Source organism: Phasianus colchicus, chromosome 12 (assembly GCF_987193195.1).
Source record: "Phasianus colchicus chromosome 12, bPhaCol1.hap1.1, whole genome shotgun sequence".
Taxonomy (NCBI): Eukaryota; Metazoa; Chordata; class Aves; order Galliformes; family Phasianidae; genus Phasianus; species Phasianus colchicus.
The window spans coordinates 12,807,957-12,831,478 of record NC_143447.1 but is presented as its reverse complement, the minus strand read 5'-3'; the positions used below and the strand labels follow the sequence as shown (position 1 = coordinate 12,831,478).

Sequence of the window (23,522 nt, the reverse complement as noted above, 5' to 3'; positions counted from 1 at the left end):
GTGCAGCTAAAGAAATGATTGAAAAAACCAAGTCAGGAGAATAGTTCAAAATTGTCCTCTCCAAATGGGAAATTCCATTTAAGAGAAGACCTTTGGGTTAAGATTATCCAACCAGAATGCCTAAAGTGGTTTCCTTAAAAACTCTTGTCGGGTCCTGTGTCGAAGAAGCCCACTTCTCAGAAGCAAAAAGCAGCCACCCAGAAAACCTTCCGAGGGGGGAGGACCTAGAGGCTATCTGTGCTGTCAGTGAGGTCAGGGCATGAGTCTGTGCTTGCTTCAAGCTCTAACTTTTAAGTTAGTCCTTGGGGCTGGCCATTGGGTCTGCAGGTTTGCCCTGGTGCAGGGTTCAGGCCCAAGGCACCTCCCAGAGGGATGCAGTCCCTGCTGCAGGCTTCCAGCCAGTGTCACGGCCTTCTTCAGTTCTCTTTCTTTGTGTGGGTTGTTTTTGTACTCTGCTGCAGTCCTTTCACATCAAAGTCAGCATCCTCAAACTCCTTCCTAAACCACTGCATCATTTCATTTGTCCTGCTCTTGGTTTACCCCTTTGTTCACAGCTTTTTTAAGATGAAACACTGCTGCATTCTCAGTTGTCCGTTTTATACCTATTTAAAATGAAAATTGGTCATGTGGAGGAGTCTGATTTTAGTGTCAGTAGCTCAGCCTTCCCTGCCCACCGCATGTGTGTGAGCAGATAGCCACACGTCTGCCAAAATTTTGTCTGAAGTAGGCACAGTTTTTAGTTGATGTTCCGTGCTGCTTTTTCAGGGTAATCTTCTCTCTTAAGAGGCTGCCAAGTTTAATTCCTTTGCAGAGTTGAGCTGTCACTAGCTAATTGCTAGGTCTTTTGTTGAAGAAATAACTCTGTAAACACAGCAAGGAAGAAAAACAAAATACTTCTGCAGTATATCTCTGAACTGCAGCTTTATGTCAGTGCTTTATGCTCTCAGATACATAAATGACTGTCTCAGAACATGGGACTTGTCTGTGTTTGGAGTCTTTTCTGTAGTTTGCCTAATGTGTAAAGAAAAGAGAAGGAATAGCGCTGTGTGAAACGTTGAAATGTTGCTTTGTGATTTGACAGATTGAAGGGTTTGAAGCTGCAGATTGCCCTAATTTCAAGGGTGTTCTATATCCAGATCAGGTAAAGGGCTTCAAGTGAAAGTTGTGGTTCCATAGAGGGACCTATATTGTATAGCACAATGGGAACTGAAAAATACCTGTAAAAACTTATTGTCAGATGAGATTGAATTATTTTGGTACAAAATCCTTAATTCAGAGACTACTTCAGTTCGTTTACCAGCAGTTACAGACATTTTTCAGAGGCATCATTTTAAATAGCAGTATGCTCCATCCTTTTCATAGTCCAGAGATTGACCTATGTGAGGAACTATACATCTTGAGAAAGTGGTGGTTGTTTCATAATTGGCTTTGCAATTAATTCCATTGATGCCTAAAGTGCATCTTAAATGATTCACTGCCTGTTGTGACTGAATTCCTTGAAAAGCCTTGTGAAAGAGCTCACAAAATAAGTCAGCAGTGTCACTATTGGAAGATGTTTTGCAAATCCTCCGTAGCAAACTGATATCTCAAAACTTAAGTTGGGAAATAGCCTTACTGAGGCTTAGCCAGCTTGTGAGTAAACAGAGCTAGTCTCACTGTTCCCATTTGTGAAACACTGAGATGGAAAACAGCACACATGTACGTTCTGAATTTTTTCCTGTGTTTATAGTAGTTACTCCTGTTACACAACTGAAACATGCACTGTTAGCAATGCATTTTTTCACTCTTTCAACGTAATAACCCAGATTTATTCTATTACAGAGGAAAGTAAAACTGTCTGTTAAATGAAGCATGAAGCTCATGTGCCTGTTTTTAAGGCTGATAATAGATTATTCACAAAGAAAACAGCATAGTGTGCAGTGACTGAGGATACTAAAGTGACAACATGATTCTAGTAATGTGCTGTAGAGCAGTGCTCATAGAAATGTTGTTGCCTATTTGTGGGTCATGGAGTTTTTGTATCTACTTTGTCTTCAGGATACAGAATTACTTCAGTCCTTGCTCTGTATGTATTTGAAGTGTGTAGGATCAAGCATGGCTTTGAGGGAGCATCTGATCTGAAACAAGTGATAACGCCTGAATCCTAGAGAAGACGATCGTGTTGTTTTGTATGATGTAGAGCATCTAGAATAGTATGGAACCAGGCCAGCAGCTTCTCTGCTCATCCTCATTTCCTAATTATAACGGTATTTGTTGTTGTTTGCTTTAGGAATGACTATACCAGAAGAAGATGCTGATGTGGGACAAGGTAGTAAATACTGCCTCGTGGCAATAGGAAGGCTTCAGGTAATGCCAGTCTTTTCTTATATGAACTACTTCAGAAAACATAATCAGTACAAAACATAATGTGCCTTGATGTCTGTGTGTGCAGTCAGTGGCTTGCTTAGAACATGTTGACAGAACAAACTGAAAATTTGATTCCGGTATATATGTGTGTCTCACCCAACAAGTCCAAGAAAGATGCTCCTGGAATGTGAGTGCATCCCGACCTCATGTTCTGCAGAGTGCATGGGGTTGGGATATTCTAGATGGTAAGGAGCATGGGAGCACAGGTGCTGTAATGGCTAAAGAGGCTCCCAAAAACAGTGGTGTGCTCCCTGCTGTTCTTTGATCTGTTCTCTCTCTCTGGCTAATCAATTACTTCAAGAGAGGTGATTGCAGGAGTTGGTTTGAAAGTGATGAAGTAGTCAAGAGGCACTTCACAGATGATAGCTTTTTTTCTCAGTGTGTCATTTTATGCATTCGCATGCATTCATGATACCAGCCAAGGGAACTGTGAGAATAAAATTTTACTTCTTTTTATCCAGACTGTTGCAATTGATGTATTATGTTTTTTTTCTTTTGTCTGTTGCTATAAGAGTTCTGAGCTGGAGCTAGAGCAGTTACAGTGAATCTCTTTCACCACAGCAGGAAAGCGAGCTTTTATCTTAGCAGTGTGGGAATTCTGCCACGAGTGTATGTGTTCAAGCTTCTTACGTGGTCTCTTGTTGGCCTGCACTCATTGCCATCTGCTATGGTGGCATCACTCCTTCTTAAAAGGTAGAATGACCCTTCCTTAGAGCACAGCTACCAAACCTATCTTATTCAGGGTGACCAGCCTGCACATTGCTGGAAGTGTTAGCACTTCTGCAGTGTCTCCTTTGTGATGGCAGACCTACGAAAGTATTGCACGATGTTGTCTAAGTTAATCATACTTTTATAATCAGGGGTAATATATTCCACTAATGGAGAGGAATAAGTTATGGGGATTTGTGTGTTAGAGCTGCCAAAAAAGACTATTTCTGAGAAAATTGCATTAGTAATATGCAGTGTCAAAACATCTGTTACGTTAGAGAAACCAGTGGGAATATGTGAGGGATGGGAGGAGGAGGCTCTGGGGATGGCTTTAATCACAAAGAAGTCAAGGTGCAGAAATTAAAAACTGTAACAGTAAATAGAAATCTTGCACATAGTTGAGCAAATCCGCTTCAAGACAACAAAACAATGTTCTTTTTTTTCCTTTTGTTTTGCGGCCTTGTTAGTCCTGTTGGCTCTGAAAGTTCTAAGAAAAACAGTGGTTTCACTGTAGTCCCAGGAGGAAAGGTAGGGTATAGAGAGGCCTGGTTGTACAGGTTTCAGGCAGAGGGCTGGAAGTGCTTCATTTCGTGTGGAGAACTGTGTCTTCATGATGAGCAGCCACATACTGGTCTAACAGCATAACCTCTGGAAAGCTTTGCTCAGGTTGTCTGGGGGTTTCAGGTGAGGTTTGTTTCACCTGACTTTGGTTATCTGAAAGCTGAGTGTTTGGTCTGAGCTGGTCCTGCTGGATGCATTTACAGGTAATGAGTTGGCCTCTTCTATAGAGTGGCCTTCCTGTCCTAAAATGGCAGGTTCGAATTGTCATTTGAGAGGCTCTCATTCTTGATTGACAAGGGCAGGAACCAAGAAGCCTGACTTCAGTGTGGTCCTACAAAGCGGGGTGAACCCAATCTTACTTTTGTCTTCACTTATTGGGAACTTCAGATATATTTGTTTTTCTGCTGTGCTGTTAAGCCTAGGAAAGTGCCATGGGATGGGATAATTGCACGGCAGACTGGCATTAATGGCAGGTCTGTGCCATGTATCTATGCTGTTGTTTTATTTACAGCTTTCCAGCTTCCCACGGTAGTTAGTAATCTGCCAACAGATTTTGTTCTTCAGCTGCACAAACATGAGGTGGGTCTTCTGTGGTCTAAATGCTGTGGATTTGGTTGGTCCTAGGTAACCAGCTCCCCGGTGTGCATGGACATGAATGGCATGTCGGTCCCAACTGAATTCTTGTCAAGGCACAACTCTGATGGAGTCATCACCTTTGTCGACCCCAGATGCATCAGCGTCATTGGCTACCAGCCCCAGGTCAGTGAGCCCTGTCATTGCTGAGATGCATTAGAGCTAATGAGGAGAATCCTGTTTGTGCATTAAAATGGAAAGCAGCAAAACATAAAACATTTGTAGCTAACAATCTGTATGCCGTGAACTAAATGCTGCTCATTTTTCTGTGCTGACCGTGCTTCTGTAAAATCTAATTTTCCCCTTTGTTCAGAGGGTTGTCTTTTTATTCTTTTGAGATCCAATTAAAATCCTAACAGCGAGATGCTTTAAATCTTGCACAGTGAATACATTCTGTGACAGAAAGTTAAGAGGGCTTGGAGGGAGTTTTAGTCCTGTAATTCTTAACTTCTGCCAGTTTCTTGAGTCGTAAGAAGAGATCATTTATGGCATTATTTTCCTTTAGACTGACATCTGCTCCTCTCAGTAGGAGTCTGCTCATAGAACTGAACAGAATAATAAATGAATTTCTGACTACTGTGACCCTCCCTCAGATAACTCTCAACACTTCTATTTTACAGGCAAAAATCATATCTTACTCATTTGTTTTTCCCATTTATATTGATTTTAGGTAGTTTTATAATGACTGATGTTTTCCAAAAAATAGTTTTAGTAGAAGATCAGTCTGTTCAGGACACCATTTCACGGGTATTAGAATTAACTTAATGCTTGTTTGTAAACTCGTATGTCTGTGGAACTGTACAAATATAATGCAAGATGTGATGCCTACAAATCTCTGTGTTCCTCTTTGATTAACTGAGTAGTCCTGTTAAGGATGATAGATCCAGTGTGTGCAGGGGTTACTTTTAGATCCATGCATGGAGTTGTGTTGCAGTTTGGGCTTTTTACACAATTTTGTTTTATTTTTTACACAGTTTTTGTTTTATTCTAGGATCTTCTGGGGAAAGACATTTTAGAATTCTGCCATCCTGAAGATCAAAGCCATTTGAGAGAGAGTTTCCAACAGGTACTGCAACCTGTTCCTTTCCTTCTGCCATTTACTTACTAACTACTCTGTTATTCAGAGAAATAGCTTTTATTTTACATTTCAAGGTATTTTTTTCCGTTATCCAGGAGGAGTAGTAGCAAAATAGAAAACAATCTGTTGATCTGTTAATAAACAGTTAAGCTGCATCAACAGTAGTTTAAGCTGCAGCATCTGTTGGCTCTGTTTTCAGAAATAAATCACCCACCCTATCTTTCTGCACGTGTGATGGTGCAGCTAAACCTACATGACAACTCCTTGTTTCTGCCATCCCTGACCTCCCCACCCCTCCTGCTATCCTGATGTCATCACAGATAGACTTGCCTGTTGAGTTAGCGAAAGGACTGCATGATTTTGCACAGGACAAGCTTTCAGATGGCTCAGCTCCCAGAGCTTGTTGCCTGATGGCACCAGTGGTGCAAGAAAAGCAGCAAAAATACATACGCTGTGATTCAGTAAAGCCCAGATGATTGATTCCACTAATTCATCCAAGAGACAGTGACAGAATGCTGCTAGATAATAACATGTCAAACATCCGTCTGTGATTGTCTGAGTGCAGCCTGGGGCTCGGGAAGGCTGAATAATGTTCTGGTTAAAGGCTCAGTCCTCACTGTGCTTGTTGAGATTGCACCAGGCCACAGGGGCTGCTGCTGTATCCTGGAGTCACTTCCTGGGGATTCTGCTGTCACTGCTCAGCATTAGACATGTGTGTAAGTGACTTGCTGGATCAGGGATTTGTGTTATTTTCAAGGTTGTGCAGAAGGGAAGCAGGAAAAAAACCCGCAAATTAGAAGTGAAAGTTCCTCTTCTCTCAACCTCTGTCCAATCTATGAAAATACTGTGCTGTTTCTTTAGCAGACCATTCCTCTTGCTGTATATTTTTGTTCAGTACGGTAGCAGTGTGATTGGGGCTGTTATTTCAATCATGGAATAAAAGACTGATATAAACAGTTCAGCTATGCACCAGGTGTTTTTTATTTTCTAAAGAATGTAAAAAAGTAAAGGTTAAACATTAGCTTGGAATTTCTTTTGTGCTATTTTATTTGTGTGCACTGCTGGAAGACAGTTCACAATTTTCCCACCAGTGATCTCAGTGCTTTATATATTATTACAGAATTAATGTTTGCTTTATTCATACTTCAGGACAATAGATCAGTGCAGTTTATTTTATTATTGTTAGTTTGGCCTTAGAAGTCTTTTCATTAAAAAGGTAACTGATTTCCAATAAACTGTTGTTTGTTTTTTCCTCCCCCAAACCCTTTAAAACTTGATATTTTTAATTTGCTGGCAGTGCCAGAACCAGGTTGGTGCATAACAGAGGAGGGAGGGATGGGTAAGCAGGTTTTGGTCAATTGCCAGCATCCATCTCAAAGGTTTTATTTCCTTGGGAAGATAAGTTCATTCATCAGGGTGGGAAAATCAGGTCAGAATGAGATATTCTCAAGGCCAAGATCAACAAATAGAGCTTAGTATCAAAGGATCCAGAATACAGCTATTTGATATCCAGTAGGATAGTATTCAGATTGGACACTTACACAAGGTCTGTTTTTTTTTTTTTTACCCTGGGTGTGGTAGATTAAAGAATGTTGCACATTGAACTCAAACTACAAAAGTTTTTGGATTTTTTTATGCCTTATGATTCATTATTCTGAATTTTTTATGCCTTATGATTCATTATTCTGAATTTTTCTGGGCAATAGTAATACTTTTTGCACTTTTTTTTCCCCTGTATTCTTTCCATTTAGTCCTGTAGCCAGTTGATCAGCTTGAGATGACAAAAACAGAATTATAGCACATTTCCTAACCTGATTGCTTGTTGATGGAGGCACAGGGTTTTTTAAGATAACTACTTGTAGGAAATACAGTGGACAAGGGTAGAGAATCCACAACAAGATGAGGCATTTGTTTGCATTAGGCCTCCCTTTTCCTTGCCTGAGACCTGGCAGAGGTAGCTTTGTGGAAGAGTAATAAGAAACAGAGATATCCTAGGTAAGTGCCAGACGAATTATTTTAAACCATATAAGCTTTCTTCTGACTCAAAGCCAGGATTATTAGATAACTCATACAGTGCAATTACAGTGCCAGTGTGCAGGTTTTGTTTCAAGCACGCTTCTTCAGCTGGATGCTCATCACAGAGAAAGAGCAATCCAGGCTTGAGTCTGGAGTTGGCACGGCTGGGGTTGCCTGGGCCTTGGACCTCATTGCTTATTTTGAGACGTTGTGTCATTTCCACTGCCATCAGTGCCTTTGGTTTTATCCATCATACTGGGAGACTGATGGTGAAATTTCACACCTGATTCCCAACTTTTGACTTCAGTGAAACTTCGGCTACGAAAGGCAGAATTGGAAATGATCACTGCCAGATATCTGACTTCAGACTTTTTATAAGCAAGTATGCTGCCCAAACAAAGAATTAACTATCCATTCTTATTCATTAATGCTATTAAAATGGGCAGTGGCATATTGCTCTCTACATTCAAATGCTGGCTCATCATTTCTTCTTGTGAAACCAAGAAGCAATTGTTTCTTGTTAGCAGGTTGCCATCCTATTTTTTTTATTTTTGGTGTACACCCATGGATGCTTTTCTCTTGATTTATTATGTGTCCTGTTTCTTTTCAAATTCAGATTTTGGATTTCCTCAAGAACAGTCTTTGTGATGTGTAAGATCTGACTGGCTTTGTATGATTATTGGAACTGTTTCTAGAGGATATTCTTGTTTATTTATCAGCTTTAAATTGCTTTTTTTGGAATGGTCTGTTTTAACTTCAGATATCACGGAAGTAATCTTCGGGGCTCATTTCAGCAAAGCACTGCAATGTGTACTTAACCATAAGTATGTGGTAAATTCATTTATATTCAATTATGCCCTTAAGAGCAGTTTAATTTAGCACATGCTTAATTCCCACTACATTTGAAGCTCAGCACACTGCTAAGTATTTTGCTGAATTAGAGGCAAAGCTCTTTTGTCTTTTTCTCATCTGTAGTTATATCTTTATTTACCTGTTTCTGTCCAACATAATTGCTGACTTCTGTGCATCCTTTGCAAGTTCTCATTCTGCTCTGTTCAGTATCCCTGCAAGATCTTGCTGGGTCTGTTCTACACTGAAAAATTCATCTACATATCTAAGAGGTCATGAGCATCTCCACTTTTTTTTTTTTGTCTTTCTCATCAATTTTTCTCTAATTAGTAATCTTTCTCCATTCAATTATTTCCCTATTCTTTTTCTTCTGTCTTTCTAATTTGGAATAATTACCCTTTTCTAATGTTTTCTTCATTCTGGTTTATCGCTTCTTGACAAAATGCAGTCAGGTTCTTCATCCATACTCCTATCTCTGTTTGCCTTATCATAGGCAATTTATATACTGTTTTTAAATACTGCTACCGGTTCATTTGTTGGGAAAAATAAGGTGTAAAGGGAACTTGTCAGCATTTGGACAGGAAAACTTATTATAGGGAAACAAGTGTATAAGATAACGATGATTTTTTTAAGGCATTTGCTATCATTAGGAAGAGGCAGTGAACAGAAGAGATAAGGAAGCAGATGCTTAGCAGAGCCCTAGCTAGGTGGGTGCCAGACCAAGTCACTGAACAGAGATTTCTGAAAAGGAACTTGATAGGCTTTTTTTGGATAGTCTTTCTTAAAAATAGCTTATGGCTCCTGCTAACTTTGTGTTTTGGAGTCTGCACAATGCATCTGTTCTTGTGCTTCAAGGGCAGGGCATGTGCTAAAACTACTTCTACTGTGGAGTTGTGAGCAGTTGCTTTGACTGGGAGTCCATTTCTGAGTAATCTTGTTACTTAGTGTAACAGCGGTCAAGAAGAAAAATCATGTCTGGATGTGGCATCAGGTCACCAACATCCTATTGCTCTCTCTTACTATTGAAACAGAAGAGATTTGCAGTGTGGAAGATGGGCTGACACTTGGTGGCTGTCTTGGCAACATAAAAGCTTGACTGTGCGAGCAATGCTTTGAGGTCTTTAGTTCTGGAGTGGTTCTGTCTTTAAAAAGATGACTCCAAGTTGTGCTGGGTAGTTGAAGCCCCCCGTGCTCTTGTGCACTCCTCTGACAGAGGTTAATGCCCTGAGACCAAAAAGGCTGAATGAACACAGGAGTCTGCTTCTCAGCTACCACTGAGTTAACACCCAGAACCCCCCATCAGTTTCTGCTCATGTTAATAAGCAGGCACAAAAACTGTAGTGAGTGAGTACCTGTGTTGGCTTTGCACTCCATGGGAAGGAGAAATAGTAGAGTTAAATCCCACAGGAAAACATGAATCAGAATCCCATGGACAGACTTCGATAGGTAGAGGTGCTCACTATGTGATATTTAGAGTGTTTCAGGATCAGATATTAGTCATCTGGAGACAGATTTGGGCTTGTAATGTGTTTGGGGAAGAAAAAGCAAAAAACAAAAATAGTCACATACAGTGTCTACAAGAAAGAAAACATTTATTAAGTATTTTCCTAAATGTAGTGTGATTTAGTATGTCACACGTGAATTGTACAGCTAGATACTCAAGCAGAAAAGCAGACAGGCAACCTCATAAAATGTGTTTTCTTGTGGACTTCTGTTTCAGGTACAATGTTTAGTTCATGATATGCATATTTAAAAGATGCCTCAGTTTGGTTCCTGTGGAAATACATATTCTGTATGGAATGTTTGGTAAATATTCCATATTAAAACCTTCTTAAAGCTTCCCTCTTGGGATAACAGCACAACCTGTTGGTTCCTGAATCTGTATGCTCCTTATAAGCAGGCTGGAGTGAATGTCTTATGTAACAAAATGTGTGTGGGGGGGTTAATTCTGAAAGAAATAGCTGCAAACATCTTTCAAATGTTGGTTATTGTCTCTTCAAATGGAGAATTGTCCTGCTGTGTCCATAGCTTTCTGTAATTTAAGTTCAGAACACTCTGGTTTCTGCTGCTTGCTATTCATTTGCACAGCAGATAGCAATTTCCTTTTATTAACTTTTCCAAATGGTTTTGCAGGTTGTGAAACTGAAAGGTCAAGTCCTGTCTGTGATGTACCGTTTTCGTACCAAAAACCGGGAATGGATGCTGATCAGAACCAGCAGCTTCACCTTTCAGAATCCTTACTCCGACGAGATTGAATACATCATCTGCACCAACACTAATGTCAAGTATGTGCCTCTCCAGGTGCTCATCTATGTGCTTTGCAAAGAACCGAAGCGTTACTTTTTGCTGTTTAGCAGTGTAAATGCGCATTCAGGTTTTTATGTTACTAGCCACATTTTGTTTCTCTTAGCAATTTGTAGCAGAGCTTTTCTGCGTTGCCAGATCCTGCAGCATAGCTGCTTCTCTCATTATCCTGCAATGCTTCCAGGCCCTGGCTGCACCAGGAGAATCCTCACTTATCTGTGATGTCATTAGGCAGGCCCTTGATCTCAGTCCAGGCTTCTTTAAGCTAGCACAGAGTTTCCAGCAGCAGACCAGCTGTCGTGATATTGGAGAAAGATTAGCCTGATTTCTAAGCCAAAGAGAAAATTACATGTGTGTGTTAATAAGTATCACACAAGAAAACAAGACTCTTGCCTCTTGTCCGTTGTGATCGTACTATTATGTCATCCTGTGTATCTACTCCTTGAGCTCTGCTTGCTCTTGCAGCCTATAAAAGCTGGCAATATGATTTCCTAATAGGCTGAAGTGGGAAGGGCTACTCCTGTACTGTTAACATCTGGTAGAATATCCCCAAGTATGATGATAGATCCAGCCCCTTATATGAAAAGGGGAAAGAAATCGTCATGTATTTGAATAAAAACTTTCAAAAATCTGCCACTGGACTTTTTAGAAGGAGGTTGAATTAGTGGGTGTCTCATTGTGTTGCTGATAGAACTGCTTCTAAGGAAAAGTCTGGCTAGGAGTATAGCAGGGGTTTGTTGTTGTTTCACTGAGCAGAGAAGATTTTGGAGCCTCCTCAGTTTTGAGCCAGCAACTGCAGAAGCTAATCTGGTCTTGATAAAGCTGTTGCTTTTGTAGTTGTTAGGGTTTTTTTGGTTTTTTTTTTTTTAATGTCTTTTTATAAATATTTCCTCTTTGTAGTGTAAACTTAATCTATTTCTAAAGCAAAATCTACTTCAGGTCTGACCAGGGTTTTTTGGTGGCTTATTTGTTTTTCTTTTTTGCCAGGTGTTTAACTTTGAGAAAATTATTAGATTTAAAATCTCAACCTGTTAGACTCTGTAATGGAAATGCTGAATGAGCAGTCTACTAGTGGAGATGCATGCTGAGAATTCTACTTGGAAAACCAAAGCCCCAGGGCGTTGGCATTTCATCTTAGAAATCTCATAAGTGTCTCTGTGTGCTCCCTGACTTGCTGCTAAAGAAAGGTATTTGGACATGACACATACCTGGGCTAGAAGACCTGTCCTTTCATCTTGAAACCCATCATTAGAATCAATTTGCTTAGATCTTTTCTGCTTTAAAAGTTAGATTTAAACAACTAAACAGTTCATTGAAAACAAGTGCCCTGAAACCAGGGATGATCATCTCCCTTTCTGCACTGATATGGGGCAACATAAATGTGGAAATATCTCTTTTCAAAATGATTTGTGTTTGCAAAAAAAAAAAAACAAAAACAAAAAAACCCCCAAAAAACAGCAAAAAAAAAAAACAGGCTGGCAAAGTAGAAGGTAATTGCTGCAGGCTGTCCTAGGATGGCTTAAATGTGCTTTGTTCCCAGGAGTCCACAGCTCAGAACGTGGTGGAACTGCAGACTGCATTGTGTTTACTCTGGGAATGCTTCTTTCTGAGAGTCCTCTATACTGTTCAGCTTGGCATTGCAGCAGTCACTGAGATGAATAGGATTGTGCCAGATTCTGGCTCCCGTTATATTTCTTTTGCTGGGTCTGAATAACAGCCCAGCAATGCTGCCCTAATATGGAAGTTGCCTGCTGCTAATTTGACAGTGGATGTTCCTTCTTTTCTGTTGTGTTGAAAATGTTCTGGTCCTATAGCAAGATACAGCCCATTATTTGTCTGCTTTTGAATGGTAGAAAGAATGCATTATTCAAACTGTTCTGTTTTTCTCCCTGTGCTCTCACACTGCTCAGGCAGATGTCCAAAGAGAACTCACTGTATTGTAGTGCTGTTCCAGCCCATTTGGGGATGTATCTATGCTTTTGCACATTTGGGATCGTGTTTTGACTTTCGATTTCCTAGATGCCTTGAGACATTATTTGGCATGGTAACTGCTGCCTTCTGCCTCCATGTTCAGCTCCTGCTCAGGCTGGTGGTTCAGTGGTATGTGGCCAACCACATATGTCAGTGGCTGCAGCCATTGCTCTGGGTCAAGCAAAGGGCTTCACCTGGAGACCAAGCACTGCTGACTTCCACTGCACAGCTACACGCAGAGACACTTTATCTCTTACTGTGATAATGTGGCCAGCTTCAGGAAACACAAGCTTGAGGGAAAAAAAATTCAACAAGCAATGTAAAAAAGGCAATGTACACAACAAATCTAGGTTTAAATAACTTTTTAACTGAAAATAATTAAAATCACAATGCATGCATCTTTCCCTCTCTCTCTCTTCATTCATGGCATAGCTCTCATATTCTGATGGTCAGTGAACAGTGTTTTCCCAAAAGACTGCAGAGGGCAGTGGTGGATCCAGTTGTGGAGGGATTCATTGATTACTGTTTGTTTTGGTTTTGCTTTTCTCTTTTTTCCCTTTTTCTGCTCTAAGGATTTTCCTTTAGAGCTTCAAACAGTCAGCTTTCCAAATCTGCTTTTGGTGCAGAGTATATTGGGAAATTAGGTTCAAATGTTCACTTAGTTCCTTGCAGAAAAAAAGACAAGAAAACTTCTCTCAGTTTCACTTGGGTACAGTCATCCAAGAGAAACTTCCTGGAGAAATGAAGCATTTAATGTTTAGCATTTGTGCTGTGTTCGGCTGAAAAGTCACCCATCCAGCCACATCTTCCTGTGCATTTGGGGCTGCTTGATTTCCAGAAAGAAATAGTAATTGGGATTAATGTTTGTCTAACAGAAAGTACATAAGCAGCGTTTGAATGAAATAATCCATTGTGGTGACAATAGAAGTCTTCAAAAACATAGAAATCAGATATTTTTTTGACTTCTCTGGAAATGCATTTTTGTCAACCCTGAAGTCCTGTGTTCCTTTGCATGCATTTATGAATCCTCCAGATGCCCTGAGTTTCCAGGTTTTCATCTTGAAGCCAGCTGGCTCGGGTCACTGCTGGAGGCAGCCTGCAGGATGAATCAGCCATGCCTGGGGAGATCTGCTCCCTAGTTCTGATTCTCTTGGGCCAAAATGCTGTTGAGATCAATTCTTCTATCTTGGGTAGGGGTGCAAAAGATCCCCGTGCCACCTGTGGGCTGCCTGATCCATCACGACATGTATAACATGGGCCCTTTCACAGCAGTGACTTGGAAACTAGACAGAGAGAGAGGAGTTTCAAGAGTTCCTGAAAGAAGACTATATGAGGGCAGTCTCAAGACTTCTATTACTGCCTTTTTGTCCAAAGCAGGGAAATGTGTGTGCCTATATTATGGTAAGGATACAGTATTGTGTCCATATAGATACTATTAAATTTAAAGTCCAAATCCTTTCTATTACTTTGATGCCTGAAAAGGGAACAGGTAATGTTCCATGTTTATATGGAGAGATTAATTCAACTGAAATCCTCTTCAGTGTCCAAAGGAACTTTTTCAGAATATTTCCTTTTCCTCCAAATGGAAGTAAAATTGAATTAATTGTCAAAAAGCTTCAGCTTTGCAGAGAGCTTTCTTGCTCAAGCCACACACTGTCGTGGTTTCATACTCAAGGGGTCAAGGGATGAGCCTGGAGTTCTGCAGCATGGGCTGGAGTTGTTGACTTGGGCAATACCTTACTTGCTGTGTTGGGTATCATGTAGAGCCCAGAAGTTTCTCTTCCATTTACTCCTTCAAGGTGTGAAACCAAAATAGAAACCAAGGATAGTTAGGGTTTTGGTTTCAAAGTCCAAAGGTTATGGAATCACAGAATCATAGAGTTGTCAGGAGGCAGTTTCAGTTTTGCTGAAACTGATAGCATGCTTCTGTTTGGTATCACCTTAAAGGAACAAGCTGGCACCCCATCACAGAATCACAGAATCACAGAATGACCTGGGTTGGAGGAGACCTCAAGGATCATGTAGTTCCAACCCCCCTGCCTAGCAGGGCCACCAAACATACACCTTTACTAGATCAGGTTGCCCAGAGCCTCGTCCAACCTGGTCTTGAACACCTCCAAGGACGGGGCATCCACAACATCCCTGGGCAGCCTGTTCCAGGACCTAACCACCCTCCTAGTAAAAAACTTCCCCCTAACATCCAACCTAAATCTTCCCTCTTTTAACTTAAAACCATTTCCCCGTGTCCTGCTATTATCAGCCCTTATGAAGAGTTTACTCCCCTCCTGGGAGTAAGTTCCCTTCAGATATTGAAAGGCTGCAATGAGGTCGCCCCGCAACCTTCTCTTCTCCAGGCTGAACAAACCCAACTCCCTCAGCCTGTCCTCATAGGGGAGGTGCTCCAGCCCCCTGATCATCTTCGTGGCCCTCCTCTGGACCCTTTCCAAAATCTCCATGTCTTTTTTGTACTGAGGGCTCCACACCTGAACACAGTACTCCAGATGGGGCCTCACAAGAGCAGAGTAGAGAGGGACAATCACCTCCCTATCCCTGCTGACCACCCCTCTCCTGATGGAGCCCAGGATCCCATTTGCTTTCCGGGCTGCCAGAGCGCACTGCTGGCTCATGTTAAGTTTCTCATCTATCAGGACCCCTAGGTCTTTCTCTGCCGAGCTGCTCTCAAGGACAACTCCCCCCAGCCTGTACAGGTGCCTGGGGTTCTTCCGGCCCAAGTGCAAAACCTTGCACTTTGCCTTATTGAACCTCATTAGGTTCACCCAAGCCCAGCTTTCCAGCCTGTCAAGGTCCCTCTGAATGGCCTCCATTCCCTCCACCGTATCGACTGCACCACTCAGCTTGGTGTCATCAGCAAACTTGCTGAGGGTGCACTCCATTCCCTCATCAATGTCATTAATAAAGATGTTAAAGAGCACCGGTCCCAAGACAGACCCTTGAGGGACACCGCTCGTTACCGGCCTCCACCTGGACATAGAGCCATTGACCACCACCCTCTGTCTGCGGCCTTTCAACCAATTGCTTATCCATCTAGTTGTCCACCCGTCAAATCCACTTCCCTCCAGTTTGGAGATGAGGATGTGATGGGGGACCATGTCAAAGGCCTTGCTCAGGTCCAGGTAAATGACATCAGTTGCCTTCCCTTCGTCCACCAATGCCGTCACTCCATCATAGAAGGCCACAAGATTAGTTAAGCATGACCTTCCCCTGGTGAAGCCATGCTGGCTATCTAGGATCACGTGCTCGTTCTTTATGTGATCAAGCATATTGTCCAGGAGGATCTGTTCCATAATCTTCCCAGGCACGGAGGTGAGACTCACCGGCCTGTAGTTACCCGGGTCCTCCCTGCTCCCCTTCTTGTAAATGGGAGTGACGTGACCCTTCCTCCAATCGTCCGGGACCTCACCTGACAGCCACGACTTCTCAAATATGATGGAGAGCGGCTCAGCAACCACCTCAGCCAGCTCCTTCAGGACCCTGGGATGCACGCCATCTGGCCCCATAGACTTATACTCATTCAGTCTAAGGAGGCACTCTCGGACTTGCTCAACCCTTACAGTGGGGAGGGATTTACCTCCTTTGTCCCCACATAGAGGTATGGGGGTGCAAGACTTAGGGACGTGAAAAAGACTAGAATCCTGGCCACCAGTGAAGACCGAGGTGAAGAACTCATTCAGCACCTCAGCTTTCTCTTCATCTGTTGAAGCCATTTCTCCTTTTAAATTTACCAAAGTAGGTACGCCCGTTTTGGCCTGTCTCTTCTGGCCAATGTACCTGTAGAAGGTTTTCTTATTGTTTTTCACGTCCCTGGCCAAGTTCAGTTCTGCCTGCGCCTTGGCTTTCCTGATCCCACGTCTGCAAGTCCGGACGGCATCCCTGTATTCTTCCCAGGTGACACAGCCTTGTTTCCAGAGCTTGTACACCCCTTTCTTCACCCTCAGTTCTCTTAGCAGGTCCTTGCTGAGCCATGCCGGTTTTCTACCTCTCCTGCCCACTTTCTTAATCAGGGGAATGGAGACCTCTTGTGCTGCCAGGAGGGCATCCTTGAAGAGCAGCCAGCTCTCCTCAACGTCCTTATCTTTGAGGGCAGCGCGCCAGGGGATCTTGGCCAGCATTCCATTGAGTAGCTTGAAGTCTGCTCTTCTAAAGTTCAGCGTCCTGGTCCTGCTCTTTACCAGGCCCACATCGCTTGAGATCACAAACTCAACCAGGGCATGATCGCTGGAGCCCATGGCTGAAGGGATGTGTGTGTGCTGCCATTCAATCAGCAGGGCTGGTTGGGTGGCAGCACCTGACATGCCCACAGCAGCAGTCTTCAGCTCTCCCTGGTCAGATGCTCCAGGAACTGCTGTGTGGCTCCTTTCAGCCTTCAGATGTCATTCAAACTATCTACACAGTAGCAGCAAAGATGCTAACTTGGCTTTGCATTCTGCACTGAATTAGATATAGTGTAGCTTACACAGAGCTCAGGGAGAAACACTCAAGTATTTGGTGTTTATAGGAAGTGGATTTAATAGCTGTTCACTGAGTTCCGTGCTGTTAACACAATGTGATACCTGTAATGTATTGCATGAGTATGGTATGAATATTTAATAAGTATCAGAGATGATAGAGAAGGGCAAAGGAGCACTGAGTTAGAGGACAGCCTACAAAACAAATAACTGGTAAGCATGCTGTTTGGTTTGGCTCATTTGTATGTATATAGCTGAATCAAGAAAACATGCTTTCTACGGAACAGAAAAGACCTAATGTGCTGTTTATTGACACACGCACCAAGGCATTGGTAGTAAAAACAAATGAAACAGTGTAATTAGCTTTCACGTTAACAACAGGATTTGATGGGTGTTTATTATCCACAGGGCGGTATTTAGAAGAACTTCCCCATAGATTTACCATGATTAAATTGCCTCCCATAGTTCTGCTGGAAGAGTGTGCATTTTATGCTTGCAGAACAAAGAATTTCTTTGCATTCCAGAGGTAATTTTTTAGGGATTCTCTGTTGGCTGAAGCAATGTGGAAAATCCATGCTTCTTTGGTGACCTAGAGGAATGACATTTTTGCTTGTTACTCATGGCACAAAAGTGATTCTGTGTACTATGTACTCTACAAAGTATTGCTAGCAGAATGTTTGGCTGTCTGCTCTGATCTGGTGTGTTGCAGGTCACAGATTTTTGTCCAATTTGCCACTGAGCCTAATAGTGGCTAGTGCCTGTGTGAAGTATTATATGGAAAAGCAACAAGTCAGAACTGAAAGGCATCAAAGGATGGAAAAAGTTGGAGTGGTCCCTCCATTGCTATCACATTGCTCCTAGTCTGTTGTTTTATTTGGTCTCTACATTTGTTTCAGTCCTTTGACATGTGACCAAAATTATATATTAGTTATCCAGAGCTTTGAAGTCCACAATCTGGCTATTTTGGAACATCTTGCCTGCTGTAACTGCTCATCTGTTAGGTGACTTTTTTCTTCAGAAAGAAATCAGAAACATACAGAACTGCAATCACTGTCAAATATCATTTGCAACTATCAAGCTCATTAATCCAGCTCCAGTCTTATCCTCATCTCTGAGTTTTAGCCTCATTTTGAAGGGTTTATATTTCCTTTGATAACTAGGCAAAGAGCATCATAGGTACAATGTGCATCCCTAAGCTAGGAGTAATCTTGCTGATTGTGACCAAGTGACAGAAAGCAGCTGTTACTGGAATGTGCAGAGCTTTCAGGTAATTTCTCTGTAGAAAGAAAACTACTCATTGGAGGGTGTAATCAACAAAAGACAAAACATTTGGTCACAAAAGTTCTGCTTCTGTGCCACTAAAACCTTTAACGAAAGTGCTCTGCAGAGATTCAGATATTCTTCCTTGGGAAAAACCAAATAGCATTTCTTGAGGGACTGTTCCATTGTTTTCAAAGTCAACAGAGTGCCAGAAGTCGAGTGTTGTGTCCTGTGTTATCAAACAGTTACAGAGTGCCTGTGGATGAGCTGCTGAGAATGGGGTTTGAATGGTGTGCTGCTGTGCTGGAGCTCAGTGCTGCCCTGAGCCTCACACTGCAGTCCCAGCTGGGCCTTGGGACACACATGGGTTTGATGTCTGAATTTGTCTTTTCCAATCTTAAAAAGCGAGTGGATAAAGGGGTTCAGAATATCACTGTGCTGGGTACATGACAGCTATAGAAAAGATGCATATATTTTTATAAATAATATTTGTACTTATTGAATGTGAATATGTCTGAGTGGTCACCACCTGCTTGTTGTCCCTACAAGTCTTCATCTGTAGGACATGTCACCTGTTGGTTATTTCTTGTGACTTCCAATGATTTTCTCTGTTGGTGTTGGCTAATTGTTGTAGTTAAGGAACAGTGCCTGATGCTAAACACAAATCAAGTGCATTTCAAGCATCTGCAGATGCTGAAGTTCTTTGTTCTGGCATACAGCCCCTAAAGTTTATTGGCTCTGGTAGTTTCTTCTGAAGTATTTTTCTATTGCTGTTGCACGTTGAATTTTTCCTAAGTTCCTATAATTGGATTAAAGCTATTACTTCCAGAGATTCTTATCTCCTATGAACAACTCACATTTTTTCTGTTTGATTAGCTTTAGCAGGAGACTTGTGTTTTCTGTAACATTTGTCAACACAGATTTATTTTAGGTAATGACTTTGTTTACATAGTAGTACAAATTTATTTCTTGATGTTCACTTCCTTAAAAGATTTCAGAAATGAGATAGGATGTGGACTTGGATCCTTAGGAATATTAAAGAGATTTTATTACAAAGAAGGGTTTATATTCAGTTCTAACTCAACAGATTGTTTCGTGTGCCGTTCAAACAGGGTTTTGATCACTTTTTTATTAACTGGTGTAATTCTGCATTGGTGTTGCTGGACTTTTCCTGTTTACTTCAGCAGGATCAGGGAAGAGGTTTGGCATGTTCATCCTTAACATGAGGAAGATGTTCTTGATGGTTAAAAGTGAATCCTTAAGTCCTGTATAAGGAGGTTGCATTCCATCCTCCATTACTTACATACCCATATTTCTGTGCCATTACAGAAAAACTCTTCATGTGCCATATTACACTCAGTGGGTCAAGTGTTCTGAGTGTAAAAGCTTTAAAAACAGATGAATCTCAGACGAAAGGACTTAATACCTGAGAGACATTTCTCTCAGTATTAAATAGAAGACTGTCGCTGTACCTTTTTCTGTATCTTAATTGTTTTTTGTAACAACAACATTTTGTCTCCTTTGCAGGCAGCTCCAGCAGCAGCAAGCAGAACTTGAAGTACATCAAAGAGATGGGCTGTCATCCTATGATTTATCTCAGGTGAAGTTTCTCAGTAGTTTTTATATTTGTGCCTCTAATCTTTTTAAAATGTAAAGCGTTGGCAGATTTTAGCAAAATTAAAGATGCAGTGTGACCGTCCCTGAACTCCTCTTTGTGAAATGTGTTGGAGGGAATTACCTTCCTCTGTGCATCTGAACAGGTACCTGTTCCAAGTATACCAGCTAACGTTCATGAGGGTGGAAAGTCTGTGGAAAAGCCGGATGCTATCTTCTCCCAGGAGCGAGATCCTAGATTTGCTGAGATGTTTGCTGGAATAACTGCTTGTAAGTGGTGTTTAATTTTTCATCCTGTTTTAAGTTTGGTTACGTGATGTGGAGTGCAGCCATGTGAGAATGTACTGCATAACAGAGAAATTTCCAACAAGATCAGTTTGCAGCGTATTTCCAGAATTTGTCTTTAGTTGGTATTTCCCCCAGTATTCATCCTTAACATGAGGAAGATGTTCGTGATGGTTAAAAGTGAATTACTTTTTACTTCTTACTCAAGGAGTAAGAACAGCTGTCGAGTGACCAGAGTTACTTATTGCTGTTCATTTCACAAAGAAATCTTAAACATTGTTCATAGATACTAAACATTCTGAGTAGAACTTTCAGTTTCCAAGTATATATTTTCTTTCTTAGACAGCAGATGTGAGTTCATCTCTCTAAATAGGCATTGATCAAGGAGGTTACCAAGCAGCTGTAAGCATGCAATTTTTCATCATATCAGAAGCTTTTACTTTGATGTTTTGCATTGGTATGCATCTGAGAAGTAGTTACATTCTTCTATATTTCAAAAAAATTACTGTGAGGACTGGGTGCTCACAAAGTGCCCTTAGTGAAGGATTTCCCAGCCATGTGCCAAGAGGTAGCAGCCAACTTGTCAGCTGGGCAGACATTCCTCTAGCTCACTTCAGCTTATGTTGCCTGTTGCCCTCCATTGAGAAGACTGACAGCTGAAGGGGTCATCTGAAATATATCTGTAGGAAATAAGGCTCATTATTTCCACTGCTCGTGGAAGAACTTGTTAATTGTTTATTGTTCTTAACTGTCCCCACTGAAAAATAGAAGTTTTTACATTTGTTTTAAATAAATCAATGTGCAAGTGTCACGCAGCACATGAAGGAGACAACCCACAGGGTTTGGCTCCAGGGGTGTTGGGAGATGACCTCACTGCATTGGTTCCTTGTGTCTGTCATGGCCTTTTCTAACAGAGGAGGTAGTGGAGCTGCAGGATAGCCCTGGTACTCTGTCCTCCTCTTGCTGGGACTTACTCTTTTATTCTTTTTCATCCTTTTCTGTCTACTCTAACAGTGAAGTCTACAGCTGAGGCCATAAAAGGGGTCCATCAGAAGGTAGCAGGACTCTAACCTTAAACACTAAAATATGTTTTCCCAAGCAAGAACATTCTACTTTTTGGCTGCCTCATTGGCTCTTTCTCAGGCAGTTCTCAACTGTGGGGAGGGGTTAGGGTTAAGGGTGCAGCAAGCTGTGAGGTAGCTGAGAGGTTATGTTCTTGGAAATGCCATTTCTCTTTTTATTCTCATCAATTTACAGGGTATGCTTTCTTTGGTACTCTTACCATGTCTGAATTTCTCATGGGAGCTGTGATCAAGGTCTTCTCTGAATGATAAAAAGAAATGGTTCTCAGTCGGAGATAAGATAGGCTATCCAAAACCAATATTGACAAACCTGTGTGCTGCTTGCAAGACTTTTTCATTATGTTGATACCAGATCTCATGCTCTGCTATGTTCTGTAAAAATACAGGTTTGACATACAGGGATTGTTGGATAATCACGTGCAGTGGCCACACATAATTAAAAACTGAAGTGGAAAGAGGAGGGCTGGCTTCACCCATTCATACAGGTGTCTTGTGGTACAGTTCTGGCAGAGGTGTTCATTCTGCAGGCAGAAACACTGGTCCTGCTGCCAGAGGAGTAATGGCTGACCAGTAAAGGGACCTTGGTATAGGAAAGGGAGTTAAAAAGAAGATGGAATAATGATGCAGGTATAGCATCAAAACAAAGTAGATATGCAGTGTTGTATGGTAAGGGAAGTGAAGTAGTGTGTCAAATCATGAATGGGAATACGAGTTCTTAAAGCTGATTTAGCTGCTTGCAATTAGTTTAGCTGTTCCCTTTGTCTTGGCTTCATCCCGCAGCTGTCCACTGGACCCACTAGCTGCCATGGTAACTTTTCTCCACTTCAGGAATTTGAGTTCGTTTAGGGCATTCTCAGTATTGCTGTTGAGTCATTTTCGAATGGCTAAAATAGCTGCAGGATTTTGGCTCAGTCTGTTCCAGCCCTGAGAGCTTGGTATCCCAGTAAAGGGTGGCCTTAGAAAATGAGAGATTTCAAGAATTACACCCCTGAAAAAGGGGGGGGGGGAGAAAAAGAAAAAAAAGAAAAGAAAAAAAAAGAAAGAGAGGCCAAATCGTCTGCCCTTCTTCTTGGAGATGTCCTTACCCCAACTCATTCTCAATTAGTCCCTCCTACTGTATGCACAACTTTCTCTAGCCCTTGTCCCTATTTCTCCCTGCTGTTTTTATATCAGAGTGTAGGTTTGCAGCCCAGACTGTGCTGAGCAGGTTGTAGCCAGTGAGAAGTTTCTACAATTTCCTACACGGAAGAGGAGAAGCAATGCCAGCTTGCATCAGTAGCATACATACTCCTTCTCTTAGGTTCCTGTGAGGTAATTTGAGGTGAATTCTTCATCTGGGAAGGAGATACTAGATACTTGTTAAGAAAATAACATAATAAAAACTTAGATAACAGCAAAGAGGTGGTGTGTATTGGAGATCCTTGATGAACCAAGCTCACAAGATCTCTAAAAAGCTAAAAAAAAAAAATACTTTGTACTGCTTGTGAGCTGTGTGGGCCTTGTGTCCAGGAGGGCATTGTGAGTGGGAGTCTGAAAAGAGCAAAGGTGAATTTGAGGAGGCAGACTTGATTTCTCGGCCTGTCAGAGTTGTATAGCAACAGGTGATTGCAAAGCCATCTGTGAGCTGTGGGTGTTTTACACTTGAAAATAGTAAGGGAAAATGGGGAAAGTGAATAAGGGGTGGTGAAGCAGATCTTTCAATTATTTTAAGAGAAGTAAATAGCAGTGAGGTTTCCCTGGGCTTTAGAATAATTCAGTGCAAGAAGATTAAATTAAGGGACTGAATGGCATTGTTGTCTAATTCAACTAGAGATTGATCTCCAGTTGCCACATTAAGAGCAGACTATAAAAGTTAATGGCATCTCCATGTGTGTATTACTCACTATACTACTCTCTTTCCACACCACTACAATGCCTGCACTGTATTTCTTGGCTCCCCCAAGCCACACATAGGATCCTTGGCTGAATGGAGCAGGGGTTCTCTGATACAATTTCTTGGTGCATTTAACCCTGCTGCTACCTCCATATAAACAGGCTGCAAGATCTGGAGCAGCTTCCAGTGGGCACCAAGGTCTGGACTGTGTGACTACGGGGCATGTAGCAGTGTCATGTTCCATGCAAACAATAGCATTAATGAGGTACATCCTGGGGAAGGACTGTGAAGTACACACAAGCCAGCTGTGTGTCTAATTTCATATTGAATTGTCATATGGCTCTTTTGTATCATAATGCATTCCACAGGGCTCTTTCAGAAAAGATTAAGAAGGGAAGAGCAATCCCTGCTGTGTG

At 41.7% G+C, this 23,522-nt stretch overlaps 1 protein-coding gene across 5 annotated transcripts in view; it reads left to right on the top strand.

Moving 5' to 3' along the window:
* ARNT2 (aryl hydrocarbon receptor nuclear translocator 2) overlaps positions 1-23,522 on the top strand; it is a 96,858-nt gene that overhangs the window by 60,741 nt on the left and 12,595 nt on the right. For all 5 annotated transcript variants that reach the window (XM_090148987.1, XM_031587710.2, XM_090148988.1 and 2 more), the window contains 6 exons: positions 2,270-2,346; positions 4,300-4,434; positions 5,300-5,374; positions 10,385-10,536; positions 19,780-19,852; positions 20,013-20,136. In XM_090148987.1, coding sequence (XP_090005113.1) covers positions 2,270-2,346; positions 4,300-4,434; positions 5,300-5,374; positions 10,385-10,536; positions 19,780-19,852; positions 20,013-20,136 — 636 coding nt within the window. The remainder of the gene's footprint in view (positions 1-2,269; positions 2,347-4,299; positions 4,435-5,299; positions 5,375-10,384; positions 10,537-19,779; positions 19,853-20,012; positions 20,137-23,522) is intronic.